The sequence below is a fragment of the Hemitrygon akajei genome, chromosome 10 (assembly GCF_048418815.1).
Source record: "Hemitrygon akajei chromosome 10, sHemAka1.3, whole genome shotgun sequence".
Classification (NCBI taxonomy): Eukaryota; Metazoa; Chordata; class Chondrichthyes; order Myliobatiformes; family Dasyatidae; genus Hemitrygon; species Hemitrygon akajei.
Window position 1 is genome coordinate 53,859,232 of NC_133133.1, and position 24,022 is coordinate 53,883,253.

Here is a 24,022-nt window from a genome sequence, read left to right on the forward strand (position 1 = left end):
ATCCCCTCCACCTCTGATCCCCAGAACCCTCCTCCACTTAAAAATGGCATTGAGCTGTGCTATGACATAGTCATAAGTATAGAGTGATAAGAGCACACAGCCTTGTGGTTCACCTATGCTAATAGTGATTGTGGAGAAGGTATTTTTGCCAATGCAAACTGACTGAGGTTTGCAAATGACAAAATCAATGATCCAGCTGCACATGGAGGTATTGAAGTCAAGGTCTTGAAGCAGTTTCTGAGATACTAAATCAGACATTGTGCCAAATCCATAACTTACTCATAACAAAGACCACCAGCCCCATCTCTGTTACCTCCTCCAGTTCTACAATCACTCTGTTGACTCACTTTTCACTGACCCTGGTCCCCTCCTCCTAGTACTTCTCATTTGAGCCATCCAACTGTGCCGAAAGTCACACTGTGTGAACTCAGTTTCTTATAAGTCTACCTTCACTGCGTGGGGAAAATTTACGATTATGTTCCTTGCTATTTTCCCACTGTTCTTGTTCTAACCTTTTCTAACTTGTGTTAATATTAATTCTAACTTTTAAAGATAAATACCATAATTTACAACTGCTCATTACAGGTTATAAACAATCCATTCGCACAGGCACTTAGAAGGTATTATACAATCAAATTTCCTGATCTCACTTCTAATCATCCTCATAAACAAACTCTAGCAGATGCATCTATTCATTACAGTACCAGCTGGAGCAGCCACTGCACAGTTCTTATGAAGGAAAAATTCCTTCAGAATGAAGACATTACAATAAATGAGAAAGATTCACAATGAACCAAGCAGCTTAAAAGCAGGCATCCTTTTGGAGATCAGGGCCAATTGCAGCTGCAGAACTACATGATTAGATGTTAACTGTCCCAGCAAATCTCTCACTCTTTAACTACCAAGATGCGTAATTAGGACTATAGAACCACTTATTGGGAGAAGTCCAAGGAAATGCACACTAAAAAATGAGGTGCCTGGTGATCTTGCAACACAGGACAATGAGGATTTTCAATACTTACAGACTGCTTCCTGGAAAGATACGAGTGCCATATGAGGACAAATTAAATTAATTCAGTTTATATTTGCAAAGGCATAGAAGATTGTGAGATGATCTAATTGAAACTTAAAATTCTGATGGATTTAGACAGATTGCATGTGGATGCTTGCCCTGTTGGATTGTCTAGAAAGAAGGATCACATTCTCGGGGGCAGAGGGGCAAGACACATTTAGAACAGAAATGAAGAGAAACTTTTTCATGAGGCAAGACTTGCCAAAGAGGATTGTAGAAGCCATGGAATATTTTAAGGTGAAAGATAATTCCTCCATGAGTGCTAACTCAGCAACACCCAAGAAGTTCAACATCCAGAATAAATGGCTTGTTTGACTGGCACCAGCCTAAATATTTATTTCTGTCACTGTTGGTTCAGTGTGGCAGCAGAACATACTATGTTTGACATGCACTGTACCATCTACTTTAAGCTTTTTTGCAGCATTCTGTAAAGCTACGGAGTATATCCACCCTATCTATGCCTCTCATTGTTTTGTATACCTTAATGAGATTGCCCCTCAGTCTCCTCAATTCCAGGGAGTGGGCACTAGCCTGCCATCCTCTCCATATGGCTTGGGTCCTTGAATTTTGGCAGCATCCTCATGGGTCTTCTCTACACCCTTTCCAGCAACTATAACCTGTCTTTTCTATAACAGGGTGACTAAAAGAGCAGCATGATAGTGTAGAAGTTAGTGTAATGCTATTACAAAACCAGCGATCCGGGTTCAGTTTCACTGCTGTCTGTAAGGGGTGACCACTTGGGTTTCCTCTGGGTGCTCCCGTTTTGTCCCACATTCCAAAGATGTACAATTTGGTTAATTTGTCACAGGAGTATAATTGGGTGACATGGGCTTATTGGCCTAGAATGGCCTGTGACCATATTGTATCTCTAAATGATATTAATAAAAATGAAATCTGTCTGCCACACACAAAAAGATTTAAGAGATCATCACCCCCTGCGAATTCCCCTTCAAGTCATATTTGAAAATATGTAGCAGTTCACCATTGCTGGAGCTCACTTTCAAGACAGTGCGAGTTCCTTCATATGGTTATCTTTGATCCAACAGAATAGTTCTTTGCAACCTTCTCAAAGGCATATGGGAATTGGTAATTGTTGGTATTTAATATTTGAGTAATCTTGTATATATATTGGCTGATTAAGCATTCTTGTTCATTTGAATAACTTGTTATGAATTACACGTATAAATACATGAATGGAACATGTAATCTATGCTACCATGTAATAGGTGAGCACCTTGCTTAAAGGAAACATGAAGTTACACCCGCATTCCCACACTCCCGTGTCTTCCTTTGAATAAGTTTAATGTTTTGAAGTTACAAAGATAACTGGACTATGTGTTAATCTTAATTGTTAATGGAGTTGTGGATAGTGTAGAAGGCTGGCAAAGAATACAATGTGATATAGATCAGTTGGAGATGTGGGCACTGAAATTGCAAATGGAGTTTAACCCGGATAAATGTGAGGTGTTGCACCAAGGTAGGGCAAATGTAAAGAAACAGTAGTGTTAACGGCAAGATCCTGAACAGTGTTGCTGAGCACAAAGACCCTGAGATTCAAGTTCATAGTTCTTTGAAAGTGGCTACACAGATTGATAAGGTGGTTAAGAAGGCTTATGGAATGCTTCCTTTTATTAGTCAAGACACTGAGTTCAAAAGTCGAGAGGTTATGTTGCAATTTTATAAAACTCTGGTTAGGAGTTTTATAGAACATCTGGAATATTGCATACAATTCTGGTTGCTCCACTATAGGAAGGATGTTAAGGGTGTGCAGAGGGTGCAGAAGAGGTTTACCAGGATGCTGCCTGGTTTAGAGGGCACATGTTATCATGAGAGGCTGGAAATTCTTGCGTTGTTATCTCTGGAATAACAAAGGCTAAGAGGAGATCTGATAGACATTGATAAGATTATGAAAGGCATTGATAGGAGTAGACAGGAAGTATCTGTTACCCAGGGTTGAAATGTCTAATAACAGAAGCCATGCATTGAAGATGAGAAGGGGTAAGTTCAAAGGGGATGTGAGGGTACATTTTTTACTCAAGAGTATGATGGATGACTGGAATGCACTGCCTGCTATGGTGGTTGAGGCAAATACATTAGAGACTTCTAAGGGATGTTTAGATAGGCACATGGATGTAAGGAAGATGGTGGGATATTGTCATTGTGTAGGTAGGAGGGATTAGCGTTTGGGTGTTTTTGATTTGCTTTTTACCTGGTTCGGCACAACATTGTAGGATGAATGGCCTGTCCCTGTGCTGTACTGTTCTACGTTCTATGTTATGTGTACATTCAATGAGTGAAAACTCACTTTAATTCCCCTGTTATAGTCTGGGTTAGGGCCAGGATATTAGGGAAAGTGCTAAGTATTTTAACCATAGGTGGAAAAAGAAAATTATCAAAAAAGGCTTTCAGAATTGTTCTTCCACAATCAACTGTCAGTCTGGGATTAACAGCAGAAAAACCGAGCAAATGATGGATGACAAAGTAAAGTGAAAATAAAGAGGCTTTCCCCTTTAACAAATACTATCACGGGCTTCTTTATGTTTAACATACCTCATTTCGTTTTACGTCCAATCTACCTTGCTCATCCAAAGAGCCCCTTCTTGGTGATCCTCCTGATTTCACAAAACTGACACGCCTTGACATGGATGATATTGGCTGTGACACACTGTCTATTGAAGCTTTACGAATTTCATCTAAACTGTGACCAGTTTGAAGCAAAGTCATCTGCTGAAGTACCTCAAGTGGTTCAGTTTTGAATGAAATTACGGACAAATGTTCTGAGATTAACTCTGGATGTATGTTGAATTCTGTTAATCCTTTACGTGGTACAATCCTCACAGGTATTACATCCTCAGTTTCCAAATACTCTATAATTGACAAATCATTCAAAGCAATATGAACCATATCCTCTTCTTCAGTTGATGTTGATGTTGATTCTGATGTTTCTTCTGCAGAAGAAGAGTCAGACAGCTGTATTCCTTCAGTGATATTAAGGATTGAGCTTTCTTGCGTGGGAGTTGGCTGTTCTGCTGCAATACCCATGTTTAACTTCCTTGAACTGGCATTATCAAAAGAAGGGCTAGTTGGGAAGTAACTAGGTGCTTCAGGTAAATCTTGCATAATATCTGCTACAACTTCTTCTGCAAGAAAACTTGTCTGAGACTGACTTCCTCTTAGAGATGGATGACTGAGTGATTTACTTGAAAGCATATCTGTAACATAAGAATAAATAGCAGCAAAATCCTCTTTTGAGAACCCTCCAGCAAATTGATTTAATGAAAGGGAACTTGCACTAGAAACTTCAAGCTGAGTTGCTCTTTCCTGTTGTATTGCCTTTTCCTGTTGAATGAGTTCAGAGCTACATAGGTCCTCATTATCCTTTCTTGAAATATTACATAGAACCGTTTCAACTAAGCGAACTGCATCTCTGCTTACAGTTGAATCTGCTGAAGTGGAAGATGAGGAAAGCTCTTTCTCTGTAATTTTTTGTGCAGTTTTACCATGATAGCTAACTTCTCCAGAAAATCGTGGCTTGCTTGGTGCTAGTTTCCTTAAATTATCTTTATGAAGAGCTGCTCCTGGACTACTGTCTTTTCCAGATGATTCACTGGATGAAGGTAAACGTAGAGAGGACACTGAAGACTCAGGGCTTTGCTTTAATCCTTGCATAATATCTGAAACAATATTTTCTGAAAATAAATTTAACTGGGAAGATGATAGACTTGATTTGTCCAATGATTCCTGCAAAACTGTCACAGATGAGAAAATGGAAAACAATGCATCTGTTAATAGTTCTTCAGACAAATCATCCAGTGCAATTGAACTTTCACTTGAGTGTGGTTTATCATGTTCATGTGACTCTGAACCAAGTTGTTTTTCATTAGGCATAGAATCCCACATATTACACAGAGCAGCTTGAACAAGGCTTTCTGCTTCACTGCTTCCAGTTGAAGTTGAAGAAACAGAAAGCTTTCTGTCTTTAAAATGTAGTGGGAATGTGCAGGTGGAAGAATATGTATCTATTTCTTTTGTAGGTAATGTCACAAAGGCAGATAGTGGACATATACTCTCTTTGTCTGAGTGTTCTGATGAGATTCTCTGCTCGTCAGGAAACTTATAGCTATTAGTACCCATAGGTTCAAATGGGCAAACACATGGTGATTTAACACTGCTTTCTAATTCTTGCAAGGTATTTGAAGTAATTGGTTCTGAGAACAGATTTAATTGAGACGATTTTGTTCTTGCAGTTGTTTCAATCATTGGAGCTTGTAAAATTGGATCTGTAACTCGTGACAAATTTTTCTCTCTTTCCTTTCCTTCCCTACATAATATTTTATATAGATCATCAACTGAAATAAAACTTTCATTATGTTTTTTATCACAAACTGGTGGTGTTGGGATCCATGATACAACAGTCTCTTTTTGTGTTAATGGACACACTGAATCATAGTCAAGATAATCAGCTGTATACACATTTTCCTCACTTTTCTTCTCTTCCAAAGGTATCCATTCTGATTGCTGCTTGTCAACAAATGAGGTGTGTTTTTTGCATTCTACAATTTTCTGTATGTTCTCTTTAGTTACCGGCTCAAGGAAGAAATCCTGCAGTTCTTGCCTTGTGGTATCCTTTTTAAAAGCATCAGCTTCTCTCGACTTGCATAACAGATCTAACTGGCTTTGATAGACACTCTGCTTTACAGTGATAGATTTCAAGACATTGGGTTGTAATACTACATCAATATTTTCAGCCAGATGAGGTTCTGAACAGGTATGTTTATGACCCTTACAAATTGTCTTTTCTTTCCCACAGATTTGTCTTTCATCTGAAACAACATGTGGAAGGAAGAAATGTGATCCAATTTCTTCAATTGTTTCAGAAGCAAGTTTTTCCACTCTGGGATCTGATTCAGGAGATTCAGGCAACACAGTACGTGAAACTTGACATTTCTTTTTTTCATCTCTAATGAATTGTACCAATTTACTTGCCATATCTTTGTCAAATGCACCAGATGTTCTAACAAATGGACATACTCCTGTTTCTTCATTTGATGACTCTGAAGGGAATACTGTATCAACTATATTTTCAACCAATTCTTCAGACATTTTCGTTAAGCCAGAAGTGCCTGGCTTATAGCAACACACATCTTCTGGTGCTTCTTCAGTGACGCTATCAAAGGCTGGTGAAATGCTATCCAAATATATTTTTTCACAAATTGATTCTTGTGGTAGGCTGAATGATATTCTCCTTTTACTTACTTTTGAGCTGCTAGTTGACTGAACACTACAGATTCTTGGAGCAGCAGTGTTCTTTGAACTAGTATCAACAATTGACATTTCACAGCTTGTTATTTGTGATTGCATTTCATTTGAGGATAGAGAACAAGTAATGATTGTTTGAATTTGTTCCAAAACAAATCTGACAAGGTCAACTGAAATTAAATCAGAATATGAAGAAATGGGCTCAGGTACAATTTCTATGTATTTTTCTGTACATTTCAAAGGCTTTTTAAGAACAATCTGATTTTGCATTAGTGGTTTCAAAGAAAGAATTTTCTTGACTTGTTCAGTGACATTGCTTACAAAATTAAGTGAAGTAAGCATACTGGCAAAAAATATGATTTGATCTGTCTTCTTTGTGGCTGGTTCAGCCAAAGTTTCATCTATGCTCGAACCGACTTCCAATGAATCTGTACAAGTGTATTTCCTTTCTACCTCTTCAACAATGGCATTGACAAGTTCTTGAGAAACATCACTTACTTCATTTTTAAGAGGAACAAAGCTTAATGTGGAATCTACCTTCTCAAGTAAAACATCAATAATTTTTGAAACAATATCTTTCAAAACGTCTGGGGTGTAAATGGACTTAAGATTCCTCTCTGGAGGTGAAATTACTTCTCTTTCTTCATCAACAATGATTCCAATTTCCTGTGAAAACTTTCCATCATTTAATAATTGCTGTAAAGCAAACTTTATGAGTTCTTCCTTCATAAGTTTTGCTGTCTCTGTTGTCTTCAGATCAGTTACATCTCTAGAACTCGAGGCTAGCATCTCAGTTTTTGTTCGCAATATTTCATGAAGCTGGTTTGTGACCTGTTCACCAAGTTTATTAATGTGTCTTTTTCTTTCACTTGGTACTTTGGTGTGTTTAGCTACTTGACCTGATCCAGAATTTTGTTCTGTATGGGACACCAACGATTTTTTAATTTCATTATATATAGCATTTAAAAAATCTGGAGAGGTAAGGCTTAACTTACATGACTGAGACACCGAGCTTGTCATTTCATTGAATAGTTTTACAAAACATTCAGTGAATTCGCCAGCAGTATTTGTCAAATCTGTTGATTTATTAGCACATATTTGCTGTTTCTCAGTCTCAGACTTATGTTCTAGCGAATGCAGTGAAAGGCCAATTAATTTTTTGACATGATCTACAACATTTATTGAAGTATCTTCTGGAACTAGTTCAAGGCAAGAATCACTAATGATATGAGACTTATTACCAGTTTCTGACGTCTCTGAAGTTTCAACATCTGCTTTTTTTTGGGTCATAACCATTTCTGAAATCTCACATTTAAGTTGAGCTGTAAGTAATTTTAAAAGTTTTTCATCAAGAAGGTCAAATGATTCTTGAATTGGTTTATCATTTTTTGAGTCAGATGGATATAGAGCAGGTTTATCAAGTGTCTCCAGAACATGTTTATTATCAAGGTGGGTAGGCTTCCGAACTGGTTTACCTTTAATGGCAATTTTTTCTGATTTTCCATCCTTTATTATTTTTATTTCTTTTACTTTGTGGAAAAATGGTAGTCTACCCACACTTTCACTAACTGAAGGTTTTTTGTTAGCAATATTCTTTTTTGTTGTAGCAGGCTTTTTAGATCTTGAAATTGCTTCTGGTAAGTGTTCTGGCCTCTTTCCTAATTTTTGACTTTCTAATGAGGATGATTTAGTGGGACTAATTGAAATCTTACTTAAAGATAATTTGCGCTTCTTCGGCAACTTTTTAATAATAGTTTCTTGTCCCATGAAAGTGTTTCCTGAATGATTCATGACACTTGAATTTAAGCTGGTTTCTTCTAAATACCGAGATTTTCCTTTTACAGCTACTGCAGTAGCGGGTGCTGGCTTTTCCATTATAAATCCATTATCAGGTTTAAAATCAAAAGTGTCCATTGCAGTTTTTGACATTTCATGCTTGGAAATAACCTTAGTTGAAGATATCACGTTTTCACTTGGTAAATTTAGTTTACCTGCTAAAATATCAGTAACTGATTTCATTATGATGCTGAAGAGCTTCTCATACTGTGATTTAGATACAGAGGAGCCAAATAACATAGCTTCACTTGGCTTGGTATTACGAGGGCTAGAAAGTTGAGCAACTCCAACCTGAGAATCAGTTGTCGGTTGATCTTGAAACAGAAGGCACTTTTGCACTAAGTTGCTAACTAGTTCCTCAGCAACTTCAGTTACTAACAACATTGAGTTCTGTGAAAGCACTGGTGCATTCTGGGGCTGAACTGCAGCAGATTCTAAAGTTTTACCAGATTGCTTTACTGATGCATTTTTAGATGTTGATCTCACAGATTTCCTTCCTGTTCTTTTGTCTGATGAAGAAATAATATTGTCTAAAATAGCATCCACAACATTAGTGACAATGTCACCAGAGGCAAGATTGATATCTAGGTTTGATACCAACTTGTCTAACTTTGTTACGGTTGAAGGTGACTTTATCCATATCAATTCAATATGTAACTCATTTGATGAAATTGCATCTGCTATTGCTTCTGCAGCATTCATAGATTTCCCTTGTTTCTGAACAGGATCTGATTGATCAGAGGCCGGTATCGGGGGTAAAACCCTAGATGACGTCAGATCAGTTTGCGACAAGTTGATAGACATAGACCTTTTCTTAACTGTTGCCATCCTTCCAGTGGAGTTACCAGCAATAAACTGTTCGGGGTCCATTTTACTGAGAGAACGCAAAGCCAAACTGGAACTATCCAGATCAAATTTGCCACCTTTATTAGGTGAGGAAAAATGAATAAATGTTTAATCTTAAGCAGTAAGCTGAAAAGAAAAATACAATCAGTTTGAGAAATGTCAGTCCAAGTTAAAAGGGAAATCTTTTTTTAGAGCTCTTAATTTCTTCAATGGAATCCAATTTTGGAAGCGTCATTTGATAAGTAGTTACTTCTATACTGTGAAATTATTACAAACAATATAGGATAGATTGTCACCATTACACATTTTAAACAGTTAATGCATTTCTCCTCTGAGCAATGTATAGAGTTGCATATTAATTATCATATAAAAGAACCAAATCTTAATGTAGTATTCTAAAAGTAGTTTACTCCAGGGCTCAAACATGGGCAAAATGATATATTTAATTTTCATGTTAATACAAACCATGTGTTCACATGTTTTTCTGCTGTGGCCAATAAACAATTCTGCTTTAGATCAGATAATTATGTTAATGTGCTCGCTCGTTATATGCTATGTTGTATGATATAGGTGATCATGGTTTTTCCATGACCATGATTGGTCTTGGCAAATGTTTCTACAGAAGTGGCTTGCCATTGCCTTTTTCTGGGCAGTGTCTTTACAAGATGGCTGACCCCAGCCATTACAATACTTGCCGGATTGTCTACATGACGTGAGTGGTCGCATAACCAGGACTTGTGATATAAATCAGCTGCTCATTAATGTGCAGAAAGTGAATTATATCAGATTTTTGCTATTCCAGATGAATAGATTCACTGAGCAACAGTGTAGGAGCTATATGTCTGTTTTCTATCTACATTGTATTTGGTGTTGCAGGTTCATTATGTTTATTATGGTAGTTAATGGGCGAGACCATGGTAAAAGTGAAGAGTTGTGGTAATGTATTCATGTCTTTAGTCAGTTAGAGTTAGAGACAGCCATGTATGATATCTTTTTTGTTGATCGCTTAATTATGCTGCTTAATAATGCTTAAAATTGCTTAATTACATTTAATTACACTGTAGAAAGCTTAAGTACGTTTATTACACGAAGACTGTTTATTTTGTTAAATTGCTAATGTTAGTTAATTAGTTTTATCGCTTTAAGATTGTTTTGCTAGTTGCCTAATAAAGGATCAAATATATTTCTTTGATTTTGAAACCTTATTATTGGATTCAAATGGAAGGCGTGTCATCTTATGGCGGGTTAACTCCTCCATAATTACTCTGTAACAACAGTGTTGGTTTGTTTGAGAAGCGGCTACATTTTGTCAACAAAAAAGGATCGACAGTTATAGCAAACAACCATCTGTCTTCGGCAAAGGACTGCATCGAACCTGTGGGCGAAATGAGAAAGCAACGTGATAAACTAGGAGCAGCTTATAGCAAGTAATGACCTTCTATTGATTCATGCTGTGTGTTTGGTGTTGGAACACAGTTTGGAATAGTCATCGCTGACCTTACCATAAGCTCTATAGTGTGGTGTTTGCCTCAAAGTTTGAAATGCTGAAATATTTTGCTTCCTTACATTTGAAATGACTGCTGTTTGTTGGGAGTGAAAGAGAAATTATACTTACTAGGAAAGCTTTAGTGAGTAGAATTGAAAGTTCTCAAAAGGAATAGAAGACCATTGTGGGCAAGATTAAATATTTAATACCATTAATTAGAAGTTTTTTTGCAAGAAAAATAAATGTCTTGCAAGTGTAGTCTCACTTTGAAGATTTATAAACTCTTTGTGAAGCTGTTGCTCAGCGACATAATATGTTGTCTTTAATTCCTATCCCAGAGCAAGGCAAACAAATCAAAAGCTTGATTATGTCCTGATGAAGGGTCTCAGCCCAAAACGTCGACAGTGCTTCTTCCTATATGCTGCCTGGCCTGCTACGTTCCACCAGCATTTTATGTGTGTTGCTTGAATTTCCAGCATCTGCAGATTTCCTGTTTGCAAAATCAAAAGCTTTGCAAATATTGAGACTCATATTAATGAGGTCACAACAAAGGCTGAACAATGGCTGAAACAAACATGCAAAGTTGAAGGTCATGTTGCTGAAGCAAGTGAAAATGTTTATCAAATTCCAGGGCATGCTTTGACTATGTATAAAGCTGATGGTTTACAGGATGATATACACCCAGACGGCAATGTGTCAAATGTGCATGCTGCAGGTTCTATTGGTAGCACAGCATACTGTGTGCCTGATACCTCCTTCAGTATGCATTAAAGCAGAGGCTGACTTAGCTGAGTTATGTGCAAGGCAACATTGAAGGATAAACTTGGACGAACAAGCAGAGCTGATATGCAGAAGTATGGAACAGCTTAAGATGCTGGAAGAAATTGCAGCCAAGATGGTCAAAGCAAAAGTGTTGAAGGCCACAAGTGCTGTAGGTGCTAAAAGTACTCCAGCAGGATAGTTCTACAGTATGAATTCCTGTATTGGCATGGCACGGAGAAAATCCAACATACTCAATGTCAATGTCGATACACTTGTTCCTCAAATGTCTATAAGCTAGGGATTAGGACCCCAAGAGGTACTCTCACCCTGCACCAAGGAGGCACTCTGAACATATGTTATGTCCAAAAGCTCAAGGTGCTTCTGGGGACATAAACTTACCCTATGGAAACACTCATGTTTCAGAAAACAGAAGTCTGAATAGTGTGCTGGAGGCCACAAGGATATGAAAGGAAATAGCAACCATACTGGTACAACAACAGTGCTCAATAGAGAGATTCAAATCTTCAAAGGCAATCCTTTGCAATGTCACACATTCATCAGGGCTTTTAAGAATAGTGTCAAAGGCAAGACTGATGATTATGGTGACCATCTCTATTTCCTTGAACAGTTCACTGATGGTTGCCTTAGAAAGCTTGTCAAAAATTACCTGCAAGCCAATCCAGGGGAAGAGTATCTAAAGGTCAAGACTTTACTACAGGAACATTTTCATAATGAACAGAAAATTGCATTAGCCTACATGTGAAAGGCTCTTTCTTGGCCACCTATTAAATCTGAAGATGAGAGGGCTCTTCGATCTCTTTCTTAGAGGCTGTTGTAATGCAATGGGAGAAGTTTGCTACATGCAAGAGCTGGACATGCCTATCGATTGTTGAAAAGAAGTTGCCTTATGTGCACAGGGGTAATGGAGATGCGTGGCCTGTAAACTACTAGATAAGCACAACCATGAGGGTACTTTCACTGATTTTGTTGAGTTTATCAAAAAATTTCTCCACACATGGTGTACAGAAATATATGGGATACTACACCAACTGCAGTAACCAAAGTCGTGAACTAAGTCACAAATTTGTTCTAAGGCTAAAGGAAGCAGCTTTGAGTAAACCTAAAATTCAGCCTGGAACTAAAGAGAAATGGTCTCATCAGCCAAAAGGATTTGTCTGTTCTGCGAGGGTGAACATACACTGGATTTGTGCTCTCAGCTGGAGAAAAAATTTCATAATGAGAATATTGCCTTTCTAAAAGAAAATGGTGTCTGCTTTGGTTGGTTGTGCATGGGACACATCAGCAAGGATTGTAGGAAGGGTCTTTCATGCAAGATGCACAGTGGCAAGTGTCCTAGTATACTTCATCTGATGAAAAGGGTGCAGATTCAAAACAAGCTGTGAAAGAATCAGACACTGCAGCAACTATCTCCTTGGTATCTAATGATCTTACGGGGACTGGAAATCATGATTGTAAACATATTATAATTCCAGTTCAGGGGAAGTCTAAGAAGGGTTAACAAGACAGTGGGTACTTAAGTCTTTCTGGATCAGGGAGGACTGCACTGAAGGTTGTGAGTAGCTACCCCATTTCAGGATTGAAGTGGCTGGCTTAGACAGTGAAAACTACTGTGAACTGCCTAACGTCTATATGCAGGAAAATATGCATGTCCATAAAGGGAACATTTCTCGTCAGTGAGATCTCCAGGAATGGTCTCACTTGAAGTATTATCATTCAACAGAAATTGAGCTGCCTAAGGCATTGGAGCTGTTGCAAATGGCTTTCAGTATTAATGATGGACCCTATACAATCAGAGCAATGTTGGGTTGAACTGTTAATTAACCACTGAAAGGAGACTATGGTGGTAGAAGAGACAATGTTTAGCCAGAGCTGACAGTTAACAGGATTTCAGTTTTGAACTTGGATGAGCTTTGGTAGCAGCAATTCCCGACAGATTTGCCTGAATGCAGTTCGGATGAACAATCTAGTTTGTTAAGATCATAAATTCATGGATCTGGTGGCTAGTTCTGCAAAACTGGTGGGTGTAAGTACCAGATTAATTTACCTCTGAGAAAGAAGGATGTTAATGTGCCCAATAACTAGAAGATTGCTGAACAGTGTGCTCTGGATCTAAAGAGGTTCCAGAAGGTTGTGTCATTTCATGCTGGCTATACAGCTTTCATGAAGGATGTCATCTCCAAAGGTTATGCTGAAAGAGTGCTAACAGATGGGAAAGTCCAGTATATTCCGCATCATGGTACTTTTACCCTAGAAAAGGGACACACTGTATTGTGTTTTCATGTGGAATAACTTTTCAGGTAATATAACTTCATGCTCAGTTGTTACAGGGACCAGTTCTTATTAGCTCACTGATTAGAATCATAAGTAGATTCTGAAAAGAACCAGTAGTAATCATAGTGACTATTGAATCAATGTCTCATCAGTTAAAATGCCAGTGGAAGGTACAGACTTACTTGGGTTTCCCTAGTGGCCTGATGATGACCTCAGCTGAGATATAGTGGAGTTTAGAATGATCTAGAATGAGTACATCTCTTTGGAACAACTTCATCATTGAGTTGTACCAATTTTGTTCTTAGGAAATGTGCAGACGACAATGAAGCACAGCTCAGCCATAAGACTGTGGATAATGTTTTTCACTGCTTCTTTGTTGATGATTGCCTGGTATTAGTGTCCTGAGGAAGAAGAGGTGTCTATCATGACTTCGTATCCATTTGTGCTAAAGGCAATTTTTGACTCATGAGGTGGATAAGCAACAGACATAGTGTGCTATCTGTAATACCAGAAGAGCAAAAAGCAAAAGACGTGAAGGATTTGGATCAAGATATTCCTTCGGTGGAGGGAGTACTGGGTGTGCACTGGTGTAATCAGTCTGATATTTTCAAGTTTAAGATCACGATCCAAGATAGAATGCTCACTAGAAGGGGGATCCTCTCCACAGTTTGTTCCACCTATGACACTTTAGGAATTATGAATCCAGTGATGTTATCTGCAAAGAAGATCCTACAAGATCTATGTAAGAAAGAGCTTGGCTGGAATGATGCTATACCAACATCAGTTGTTGACAGAGTGGACAAGCTGACTGAAAGAACTTGGTCAACTGGAAGACTTCAAGGTTGCTGGATATTTGGAACCCTTGGGTTTTGGAGAAGTTACTGTTGCACAATTAAAGCACTTTACAGACATGAGCGAAGTTAGCTACAGAGCAGCAACCTACCTATTACATTCACAAGTGCACAGTACTCTTAACATGGTAAAATCTAGGGTAGCTCCATTGAAGTCCATTCCTTATATGAAGCTCATTGCCGCTATGATTCAAGCCAAATGCCCACATTGTGGCAGAAAGAGTTGCACATGCAGCTTCAGGACTCAGTTTTTGGACTGATAGTACTTCTGTGATAAAGTACAGGTGTTCCTCCCCCCCTTATCTGTCTTAAGCCGAAATGGCGTAAAGCGAAGAACCATTAATTTATAATGGAAAAATTTTCCTATAAGCAAAAATCCTCTTTGTAATGCGAAAACAGGTTACTAATGTAGGTCTTTTATTAAAGTGAAGGCGTAAAGCAAACATTCGTAAAGCGGGGGACATCTGTATACCAAGAATGAAACTTCCAGGTTCTGCATCTTCATCGCTAACAGAGTTTCAGAGAATTCAGAAATTCTTAAGGTCTCACAGATATCTCAATGGAAGTATGTGAATACTTCAAGTAACCCAGCAGATGTGGCCTCTAGTGGGTCAAGAGTGAAGCCTTTTCTGAAGAATAAGACTGGGTGCCAGGGCCTCAGTATTTTCTTAAGCCTGAAAGCAAATGGCCTGTGAATCTCAATTGTTCTGGAGAACTTTGCTAGATGATCTGGAAGTCAAGGGGAATGTAAACAATGAATGCCATGCAGATTGAAGAGGAGATGGATGTGGTAACACGTATAATCCATCACTTCTTTTCTAGGGCCCGTTTGAGGAAGACAATGGCTTGGATTCTTAGGCTTAAGAACCTACTCTTGTTTCTTAGTTGGAAGAGGAAGCAAGTGAACATCACTCTTGCTCTGTCTGAATTGGATGAAGAACAACAAGGGTATTCTTTGGAGAGAGAGCTTGAGAAAAGTCTTATCAATTGAGATTACCTATCAGTAGGGGAGCTCAGAAAGGCTGAATTAAAAAATGGTTTTTTTTCAGAGACAGAGATTTCTAGATGAATTCTCGGGTTTTCAGAGGGAGAAAGTGTGAAAAGGAACAGTCATATTTTCAAGCTTAATCCAGTAGTTGAAGATGGTGTCTTGAGAGTTGGTGGACCGCTTAGTAGGGCGGCCATGCCAGGGGAGTCATCTTAGTCATCTTATTATACTGGCAAAGGATCTTCATATCTCAGATCTCAATATGAGGCATGTACATCAAGAAGTGGAACATGGTGGTCATAACCACATGTTATCAAGCTTGCGCCAAAAATAAGGGATTCCTGGTGCTTGTACAGCTATAACAAGTGTGTTGTTCATTGACTGTTGCATGCAGTTCCAGGATGTCAGTGGATGGTGGATCTACCTCTGGACAAGATCCCTCCAAATGAACCTCTGTTCACATGTGTAGGAATGGTCCACTTTGGACCTTTTGAGGTGAAAAGCAGAAGAAGTTGGGTAAGGAGGTACAGGATTGCTAAAGCATCATCTAATCCCAATGACTTGGAAGTGTAAACACCTTCCATTCATTGCTTTTGAAGAACTCACCATCCTTACCACCCAGAGAGTTTCAAAACAAAGATGTTTATGCTCGACATAGGTGGAAGCAAGTCCAATACATGTCAAACTTGTTTTGGAAATGGTGAGTGAAGGAGTATTTACAGCAGATACAACAATGGCAGATCAGAAATGGTCAAGTATAAGACGCAATTTCCTCCCAGAAGATATTGTGCTTATGGTTGATGACATAGCATCTCAAAACTCATGGATCATGGGAAGAATCATTCAAATTATTTCAGACAGAAGATTTGTGTGACAGGTAGGCATCAAGACAAAGACCAGCTGTCTGAATTGGCCTATAACCAAGATCTGTTTGCTACAGGAGGCAGAGATTTAAGGAGCTACTGCTCTAGAAGATTCATGATTCTGTCTTGTAAGAGAGTGGTGTAAAAGTTCACTTTGTACTGGGCTAACTGCTGGTAACCTCTGGCCTAGATGAATGTGAAAGACTTGTCTGGAAGAAGAAGAAAGAAGAAAGAGGACATTTGTGTGATTATTACGATTTCATGTCTCCTTTTTTGGTAGTATGTAGTTGTGATTATTATAGTATAATAATTAAGGGGCTGGGATTTAAGAGCCACATAACTGATTTCTATCTGCATTGTAACTTAAGTTGTGCATTTATTGTGGTAGTTAATCCCATAGGTGGGGGCATGGTAAAAGTGAAGAGTTGTGGTTAGGTATTTATGGTCTGAATTTAGTTAATTAGAGTTAGAAACAGCCAGGTATGATATCTTTTATGTTGACCACATAATTATGCTTAGTAACTGAAAATCATTTAATTACTTTTAGTTATATTGAAGAAAGCTTAAGTATATCTATTATGCTAAGATTGTTTATTTTGTTAAATCACTACTTTTAGTGAATTAGTTGTATTGCTTCAAGATTGTTTTGCTAATTGCTTAAAGGATCAAATGTATTTCTTTGACTTTGAAACAGTATTATCGGATTCAAATGGAAGGAACGCCCTACAGGATTACACCACCCCCACCCCGTGATTAGTCGCTAACAGCAGTGTTGGTTGGTTTGAGTAGCCGCTACAGTTAGTAATCATATCCTAGGATTAAAAATGTCACCTTTGTCATGAGCATTTCTAATTAGAAAAAGTCAGACTGAAATGATCTGTGTTAGGAATACATCTTTAGAATGAAATGTGATGTAAAGCTGTAAGGTATATGATGCTGAACATCAACAAGTTGAAAAGTGGATAGGAGGAATTGAGTAATAATGAGCAGGTTATCATAATAAAGTAATAGATTGCAAAAGAAAATGTGAATTAGAGGTGTTAGTTTAATATATTTTTAAAAATCTTAATAAAGATTTATCTCAGATAGATGGGGTAATGAGTTTTGGCTTTAATAATAAAAAACCTGGAAAGAGAAAATGTAAAATAAAATGGATTTTTAAATAAAAAACAAAATCCTCCAGAGCTGAAGTAATCACATCATAAAAAGTAGTGAATACAGTTCAAGATAAAAATCAACTAATTCACCAGTCAAAGTCATCTATCGAAGACTCTCCCACAGTCCCTTCTGACAATGGGATAGTTTACATATATTTACGCAATAAGTCAAAACCTAACAGCATAAATGGAGTGATGCTTCACTTCTCAATGAGCTCAATACCTTTTAAGTGTAAATCCGCACAGCAACCAGTTGCCCTGTGATCTTTGTCCTAGATAAGGACAATATCTGGTGCCCCCCCATTTCAATTCGACTTCCCATTCGTATTCCAACATGTCAGTCCATGGCCTCCTCTACTGCCGGGATGAAGCAACACTCAGGTTGCAGGAGCAACACCTTATATTTCATCTGGGTAGCCTCTAACCTGATGGCATGAACATTGATTTCTCAAGCCTGGTAATTTCCCCCCACCCCTTCAGCATTCCCCATTACCATTTCCCTCCCTCACCTTACCTCCTTACCTGCCCATCACCTCCCTCTGGTGCTCCACCCCCTTCGCTTTCTTCCATGGCCTTCTGTCCTCTCCTATTAGATTTCCTCTTCTCCAGTTCTTTACTCTTTCACCAATCGGCTTCCCAGCTCTTTACTTCACCACTCCACTTCTCCTGATTTCACGTATCATCTACTACCTTGTACATCTTCCTCCCCCCCCCCCCCCCCACCTTCTTACTCTGACTTCTCCTCTCTTTTTTCTAGTCCTAATAAAGGTTCTCGATTTGAAAAGTTGACTGTTTACTCTTTTCCATAGATACTGCCTGGCCTGCTGAGTTCCTCCAGCATTTTGTGAGTGATACTTTCATTTCCAGGATCTGCAGATGTTCTCTTGTATTGAACATTCTAGCCAAGTTCACAGACATCTTCAACCTCTCATTGCTGCTGTATGAAGTTCCAACCTGCTTCAAAAGGGAAGCAGTCATTCTGGTGCCCAAGAAAAGCAGGCTGAGCTGCTCAATGATGTGCTTCGAGAGGTTGCTTATGCCTGAGCAAGAACCTGGATTGACTGTAATTTGCCTACTACCACTACATGTCCATAGCAGACACAATGTCACTGGCTCTCCATTCTGTTTTGGAGCACCAACAGTATATAACAGCAAAAGATTCACTGGATTTAATGGTTACAGCTCAGTGTTCAATATCATTATCCCTCCATATTAATAACCAAACTTCTAAACCTCTGTACCACCCTCCTCAACTTCTTTCTCATCAGACAACAATCAATATAGATAAGTGATAACATCTCCTCTTATTGAGAAACAACCCAGGCACACCTCAAGGATACAGCTTAGCCCAATTCTCTGCTCTCTATACTGATGACTACATGGCTAAGCACTGCTCAAACACCATCATAAATTTGCAGATGACGTTATTGTTGTTGATAAATCTCAATGGTGACAAGGGAGCATACAGGAATGAGACAGGTCAGCAGGTTGAGTGGTGTCACAACAACAACCTCACACTCAACCCCAGAGGATTCATTTGTGGATTTCAGGAAGATGAAGTCAGGATACACACCCATCAGTTCAGAGTATCAGCAATGAAAAAGGTGAGCAGCTTTAAGTTTCTGGATGTCAACATCTCAGACGATCTGTCCACAGCCCAGAACATTGATGCAATCATTAAAAAAAGCAAACTTGCAGTTCTACTATGTTACAAGTTTGAAGATATTTGGTAGGTCACTAAAGACTTCTGCAATCTGTATAGTACAATGGACAGTATTCTGACTGGTGGCATCTCAACCCAGAATGAAGACCCCATTGCACAGGAATTGCAAGAAGTTTGTAGATTCAGCCAGCGAGATCGCCTTTTGGAAAGGTGCAAAAATAACACGGTTGTTGTCATGGACAACTTCAACTTAATATTGAGTACAAAGGTTTAGGTGGGGTGGAATTTGTTAGGTGTGTACAGAAAAGATTCATGACACATGTGGAGAAGCTGACTGGAGGAAAAACTATTTAGGATTTAGTACTAGGCAATGAACCTGGTCAGGTAATAGATTTCTTGGTGGGTGATCATTTCAAAGACATGAACTCTCTAAGCTTTACCACAGCCTTGGACAGGCATAGAAGTAGACGGTATACAAAAGCATTTAATTGGGAGAGGATGAATTATGATGCTATTGGGCAGGAACTTGGGGGTGTAAATTAGGAACAGATGTACTAAAGGAAACGCACAGTGGATGTTGTTTAGATAGACAGATAGATAGATACTTTATTGATCCCAAAGGAAATTACAGTGTCACGGTAGCATTACAAATGAACAGATATACAAATATATAAATATTAGAAGAGAAATAAGGAAGAATAAAAATTAAGCTACCTCAAACAGTCTAACGGGGGGGGGGGGGGGTGTCATCACTTCCCCGGCTATAGGTTGACTCATAAAAAAGCCTAAGGGCCGAGGGCACCTGCATGGAGTTCTAGGTAAGTTTGTCCCATTGAGGCAGGGGGAAGAATGATAGGTTGAAGGAATCAAGGTTGACAAAAGTTGTGGAATTCAAGAGGAAGAAAGAAGCAGACTTAAGTTTTAGGAAGCGAGGATCAGACAGAGCTCTGGAGAGTTATAAGCTAGCGACAAAGAAGCCTAAGAAGGGACTAAGAAAAGCAAGAAGGCCTTGGTGAGCAGGATTAAGGAAAATCCCAATGCATTCTACATGTACATGAAAAATAGGAAGAAGATGACTAGAATGAGAAAAGGACCGGTCAGGGGTAAAAGAGGAAACATGTGCCTGTAGCCCTATGAGGTAATGATGGTCCTAAAGAATACTTTGCCTCAGTATTTATCACTGAGATGGATCATGACTTTTGTCAGGATGGCATAAAACAGCTGATGTGCGAGAGCGGGGGGTTCCAATTGGGGTCCATGGACACTTCACTTAATAGTATTGGTCAATGGCATAAAAAAGGTTGGGAATGCCCGTGCTGGAGCATGTCAACATTAAGAAAGAGGGTGTGCTGGAAATTATAGACCAGTGAGTCTTACCTCAGTGGTTGGTAAGTTGATGGAGAAGATCCTGAGACGCAGGATTTATGAACATTTGGAGAGGTATGATATGATTAGGAGTAGTCAGCATGGCTTTGTCAAGGGATGGTCGTGCCTCACGAGCCTGATTGAATCTTTTGAGGATGTGACTAAACACATTGATGAAAGAAGAGCAGTAGATGTAGTGTAAATGGATTTCAGCAAGGCACTTGATAAGGTACCCCATACAAGGCTTACTGAGAAAGTAAGGAGGCATGGAATCCAAGGGGAAATTGTTTTGTGGATCCAGAACTGGCTTGCCCACAGAAGGTAAAGAGTGGTTGTAGATGGGTCATATTCTGGATGGAGGTTGGTCACCAGTGGTGTGCCTCAGGCATCTGTTCTGGGACCCTTACTCTTCGTGATTTTTATAAATGACCTGGATGAGGAAGTGGAGGGATGGGTTAGTAAGTTTGCTGATGACACAAAGGTTGGAGGTGTTGTGGATAGTGTGGAGGGCTGTCAGATGTTACAGCAGGACATTGATAGGATGCAAAACTGGGCTGAGAAGTGGCAGATGGAGTTCAACCCAGAGAAGTGTGAAGTGGTTCATTTTGGAAGGTCAAATATGATGACTAGTGTAGCGCGTGACCAAGTGGATAAGGCGTCAGTCTAGTGATCTGAAGGTCGCTAGTTCGAGCCTTAGCTGAGGCAGCGCGTTGTGTCCTTGAGCAAGGCACTTAACCACACATTGCTCTGCGATGACACCGGTGCCAAGCTGTAGGGGTCCTAATGCCCTTCCCTTGGACAACATTGGTGGCATGAAGAGGGGAGACTTGCAGCATGGGCAACTGCAGGTCTTCCATACAACCTTGCCCAGGCCTCAGACATCATTGAAAATCAATGGACAACCGAAGAAGAAGAATGATGGCAGAATATACCATTTGTAGTATTAATGGTAAGACTCTAGGCAGTGTGGAGGATCAGAGAGATCTTTGGGTCCAAGTCCATAGGACGCTCAAAGCAGCTGCACAGGTTGACTCTGTGGTTAAGCAGGTGTACGGTGTATTGGCCTTCATCAATCGTGCAATTGAATTTAGGAGCCAAGAGGTAATGTTGCAACTATATAGCACCTTGGTCAGACCCCACTTGGAGTATTGTGCTCAGTGCTGGTCGCTTCACTACAGGAAGGATGTGGAAGCCATAGAAAGGGTGCAGAGGAGATTTACAAGGATGTCGCCTGGATTGGGGAGCATGCCTTACGAGAGTAGGTTGAGTGAACTCGACCTTTTCTCCTTGAAGCAACAGAGGATGAGACATGACCTGATAGAGGTGTAAAAGATGATGAGAGGCATTGATCGTGTGGATAGTCAGAGACTTTTTTCCAGGGCCAAAATGTTTGCCACAAGAGGACACAGGTTTAAGATGCTGGGGAGTAGGTACAGAGGAGATGTCAGGGTTAAGTTTTTACTCAGAGTGTGGTGAGTGCCTGGAATGGGCTGCCGGCAACAGTGGTGGAGGCGGATACGATAGGGTCTTTTAAGAGACTTTTGGATAGGTACATGGAGCTTAGAAAAATAGAGAGTATAGTAAGCCTAGTAATTTCTAAGGTAGCGACATGTTCAGCACAATTTTGTGGGCCGAAGGGCCTGTATTGTGCTGTAGGTTTTCTATGCTTCTACGTTTTGAAAAACAAGACACAGGGCCAAATGAGATATACCCCAGGTTACTAAAGGAAGAGAGGAAAGGGACTGCAACGCCTTTGGCAATGATCTTTACATCCTCACTAGCCACATGAATAGTGAGGATTGGCCAGTGGCAAATGTTGTATCTTTGTTCAAGAAAGACAATAAGGATAATCCTGAGAATTACAGACCAGTGAGTCTTACATCAGTGGTGGGCAAACTACGGGACAGGATTCCTAGAAACAGGTTTTACGAGCATTTGGAGAAGCATAGTTTGATTTGGGATAGTCAGGATGGCTTTGTGAGGGGCAGGTCATGCCTCATAAGGCTGACTGAATTCTTCAAGAAAGTGACAAAACAAATTGATGAAGGTAGAACAGTGGTTATGGTGTATGTACACTTTACTAAGGTGTTTGACCAGGTTACCATGGTAGGCCCATTCAGAAACTCAGGAGGCATGGGATCCACAGAAACCTGGCTACGTGGATTCAGAATTGGCTTGCCCATGGAAGGCAGATGGTGCATATTCTGCCTGGATGTCAGTAATTGGTGATGTTTCACATTAACAGTTCAGGGACCCCTGAACTTTGTGATTTTTGTCAGTGACTTGGATGAGGAAGTGGAGGGTTAGTAAGTTTGCAGATGACACAAAGGTTGGTGGTGTTGTGGATAGAGTAGAAAGTTGTCATAGGTTACAACGGGAATTGATAGGATGCAAAGCTGAGCTGAGAAGTGGCATTAAATCCAGAAAAGTTTAAAGTGATACACTTTAAGGTGGAACTTACAGGCAGAGTACAGTATTAATGGCAGGATTCTTAGCAGTGTGGAGGAACAGTGAGATCTTAGGGTCCATAGATCTCTCCACGTTGCTGAGCAAATTGAAAGGGCGTGTTGGCCTTCATTATTTGAGGATTGAGTCCAAGAGCTGTGAGGTAATGTTGTAACTCTATAAAACTCTGGACAAAACATACAAAATGAAGGAGAAACTTAGCAGTCCAGGCATCATCCATGAAAAAGAGTAAACAGTCGAAGTTTCTGGGTGAGACCCTTTTTCAAGGCTTTCTTGAAAAAGCATTCCAACCCAAGTTGTCAACTGTTTACTCTTTTCCATAGATGCTGCCTGGCCTGCTGAGTTCCTCCAGCATTTTGTGTGTGTTGCTTAGATTTCCAGCACCTGCAGATTTTCTCATCTATGAAACTTGGATTAGCCTACATTTGGGAGTAATGTATCCAATTCTGATTTGGTTTCCTTATTATCAGAAAGTTGTGAATGCTTTAGAGAGGGTGCAGAGGTGATTTAGTAGGAGTTTGCCTGGATTAGAGAGAATGATGTGAAGAACTATAAAAGATGGCATCAGAGGTATATGCAGACCAAGGTGACTTCTTCCAGTTAGTTTGCAGAACAGCTCATTCTTCTTTTCTCATGTCCCCCTTCCTTTTAAGGTGGGGATTCTGTCGGAGTCCATGATCTACAGCTGCAGCTCAAACTACAGTTCTCCATGGATGATGGGTTTTCGTTCTCGTCATTTCAATATATCCAGGAATGGCCTGGAAGATATGTGCCTTCGGGGTGACCCAGTTCCTCACTGATGTCACTGGCAGAAGTGTCATGGGAGACTGAAACATCAGAACAGCTTGTGGAACTCGAGTGATCCCCCTCTCCCTTTCTCACTCTTGATGGAGTGTGAGAGTCTGTCAGTCCGCATGATAGGTGACTCAGAAAAGCAACACGGCAAATTGTACCATCAGAACAGCGACCTACTGTTGTCCATCTCTCTTTCTTGCTAGTGAGAGGGAACCCATTGATGGTCAATATGTATTTGGTAAGCCAGAACCAGAGTATCGTTTTCAGTCTGGTTACCACTTTGTAGGATGGTTGTGAAGGTCCTCGATGGGATGCATAGAA

General features: G+C 39.6%; 1 protein-coding gene across 1 annotated transcript in view; it reads right to left on the reverse strand.

Annotated features, from left to right (window-relative positions):
• Window positions 1-24,022, reverse strand: part of LOC140733979 (uncharacterized) — a 42,090-nt gene that overhangs the window by 11,896 nt on the left and 6,172 nt on the right. Inside the window, exon 2 of the mRNA XM_073057562.1 lies at window positions 3,623-9,090. Within this exon, the coding sequence (XP_072913663.1) occupies window positions 3,623-9,090 (5,468 nt within the window). The remainder of the gene's footprint in view (window positions 1-3,622; window positions 9,091-24,022) is intronic.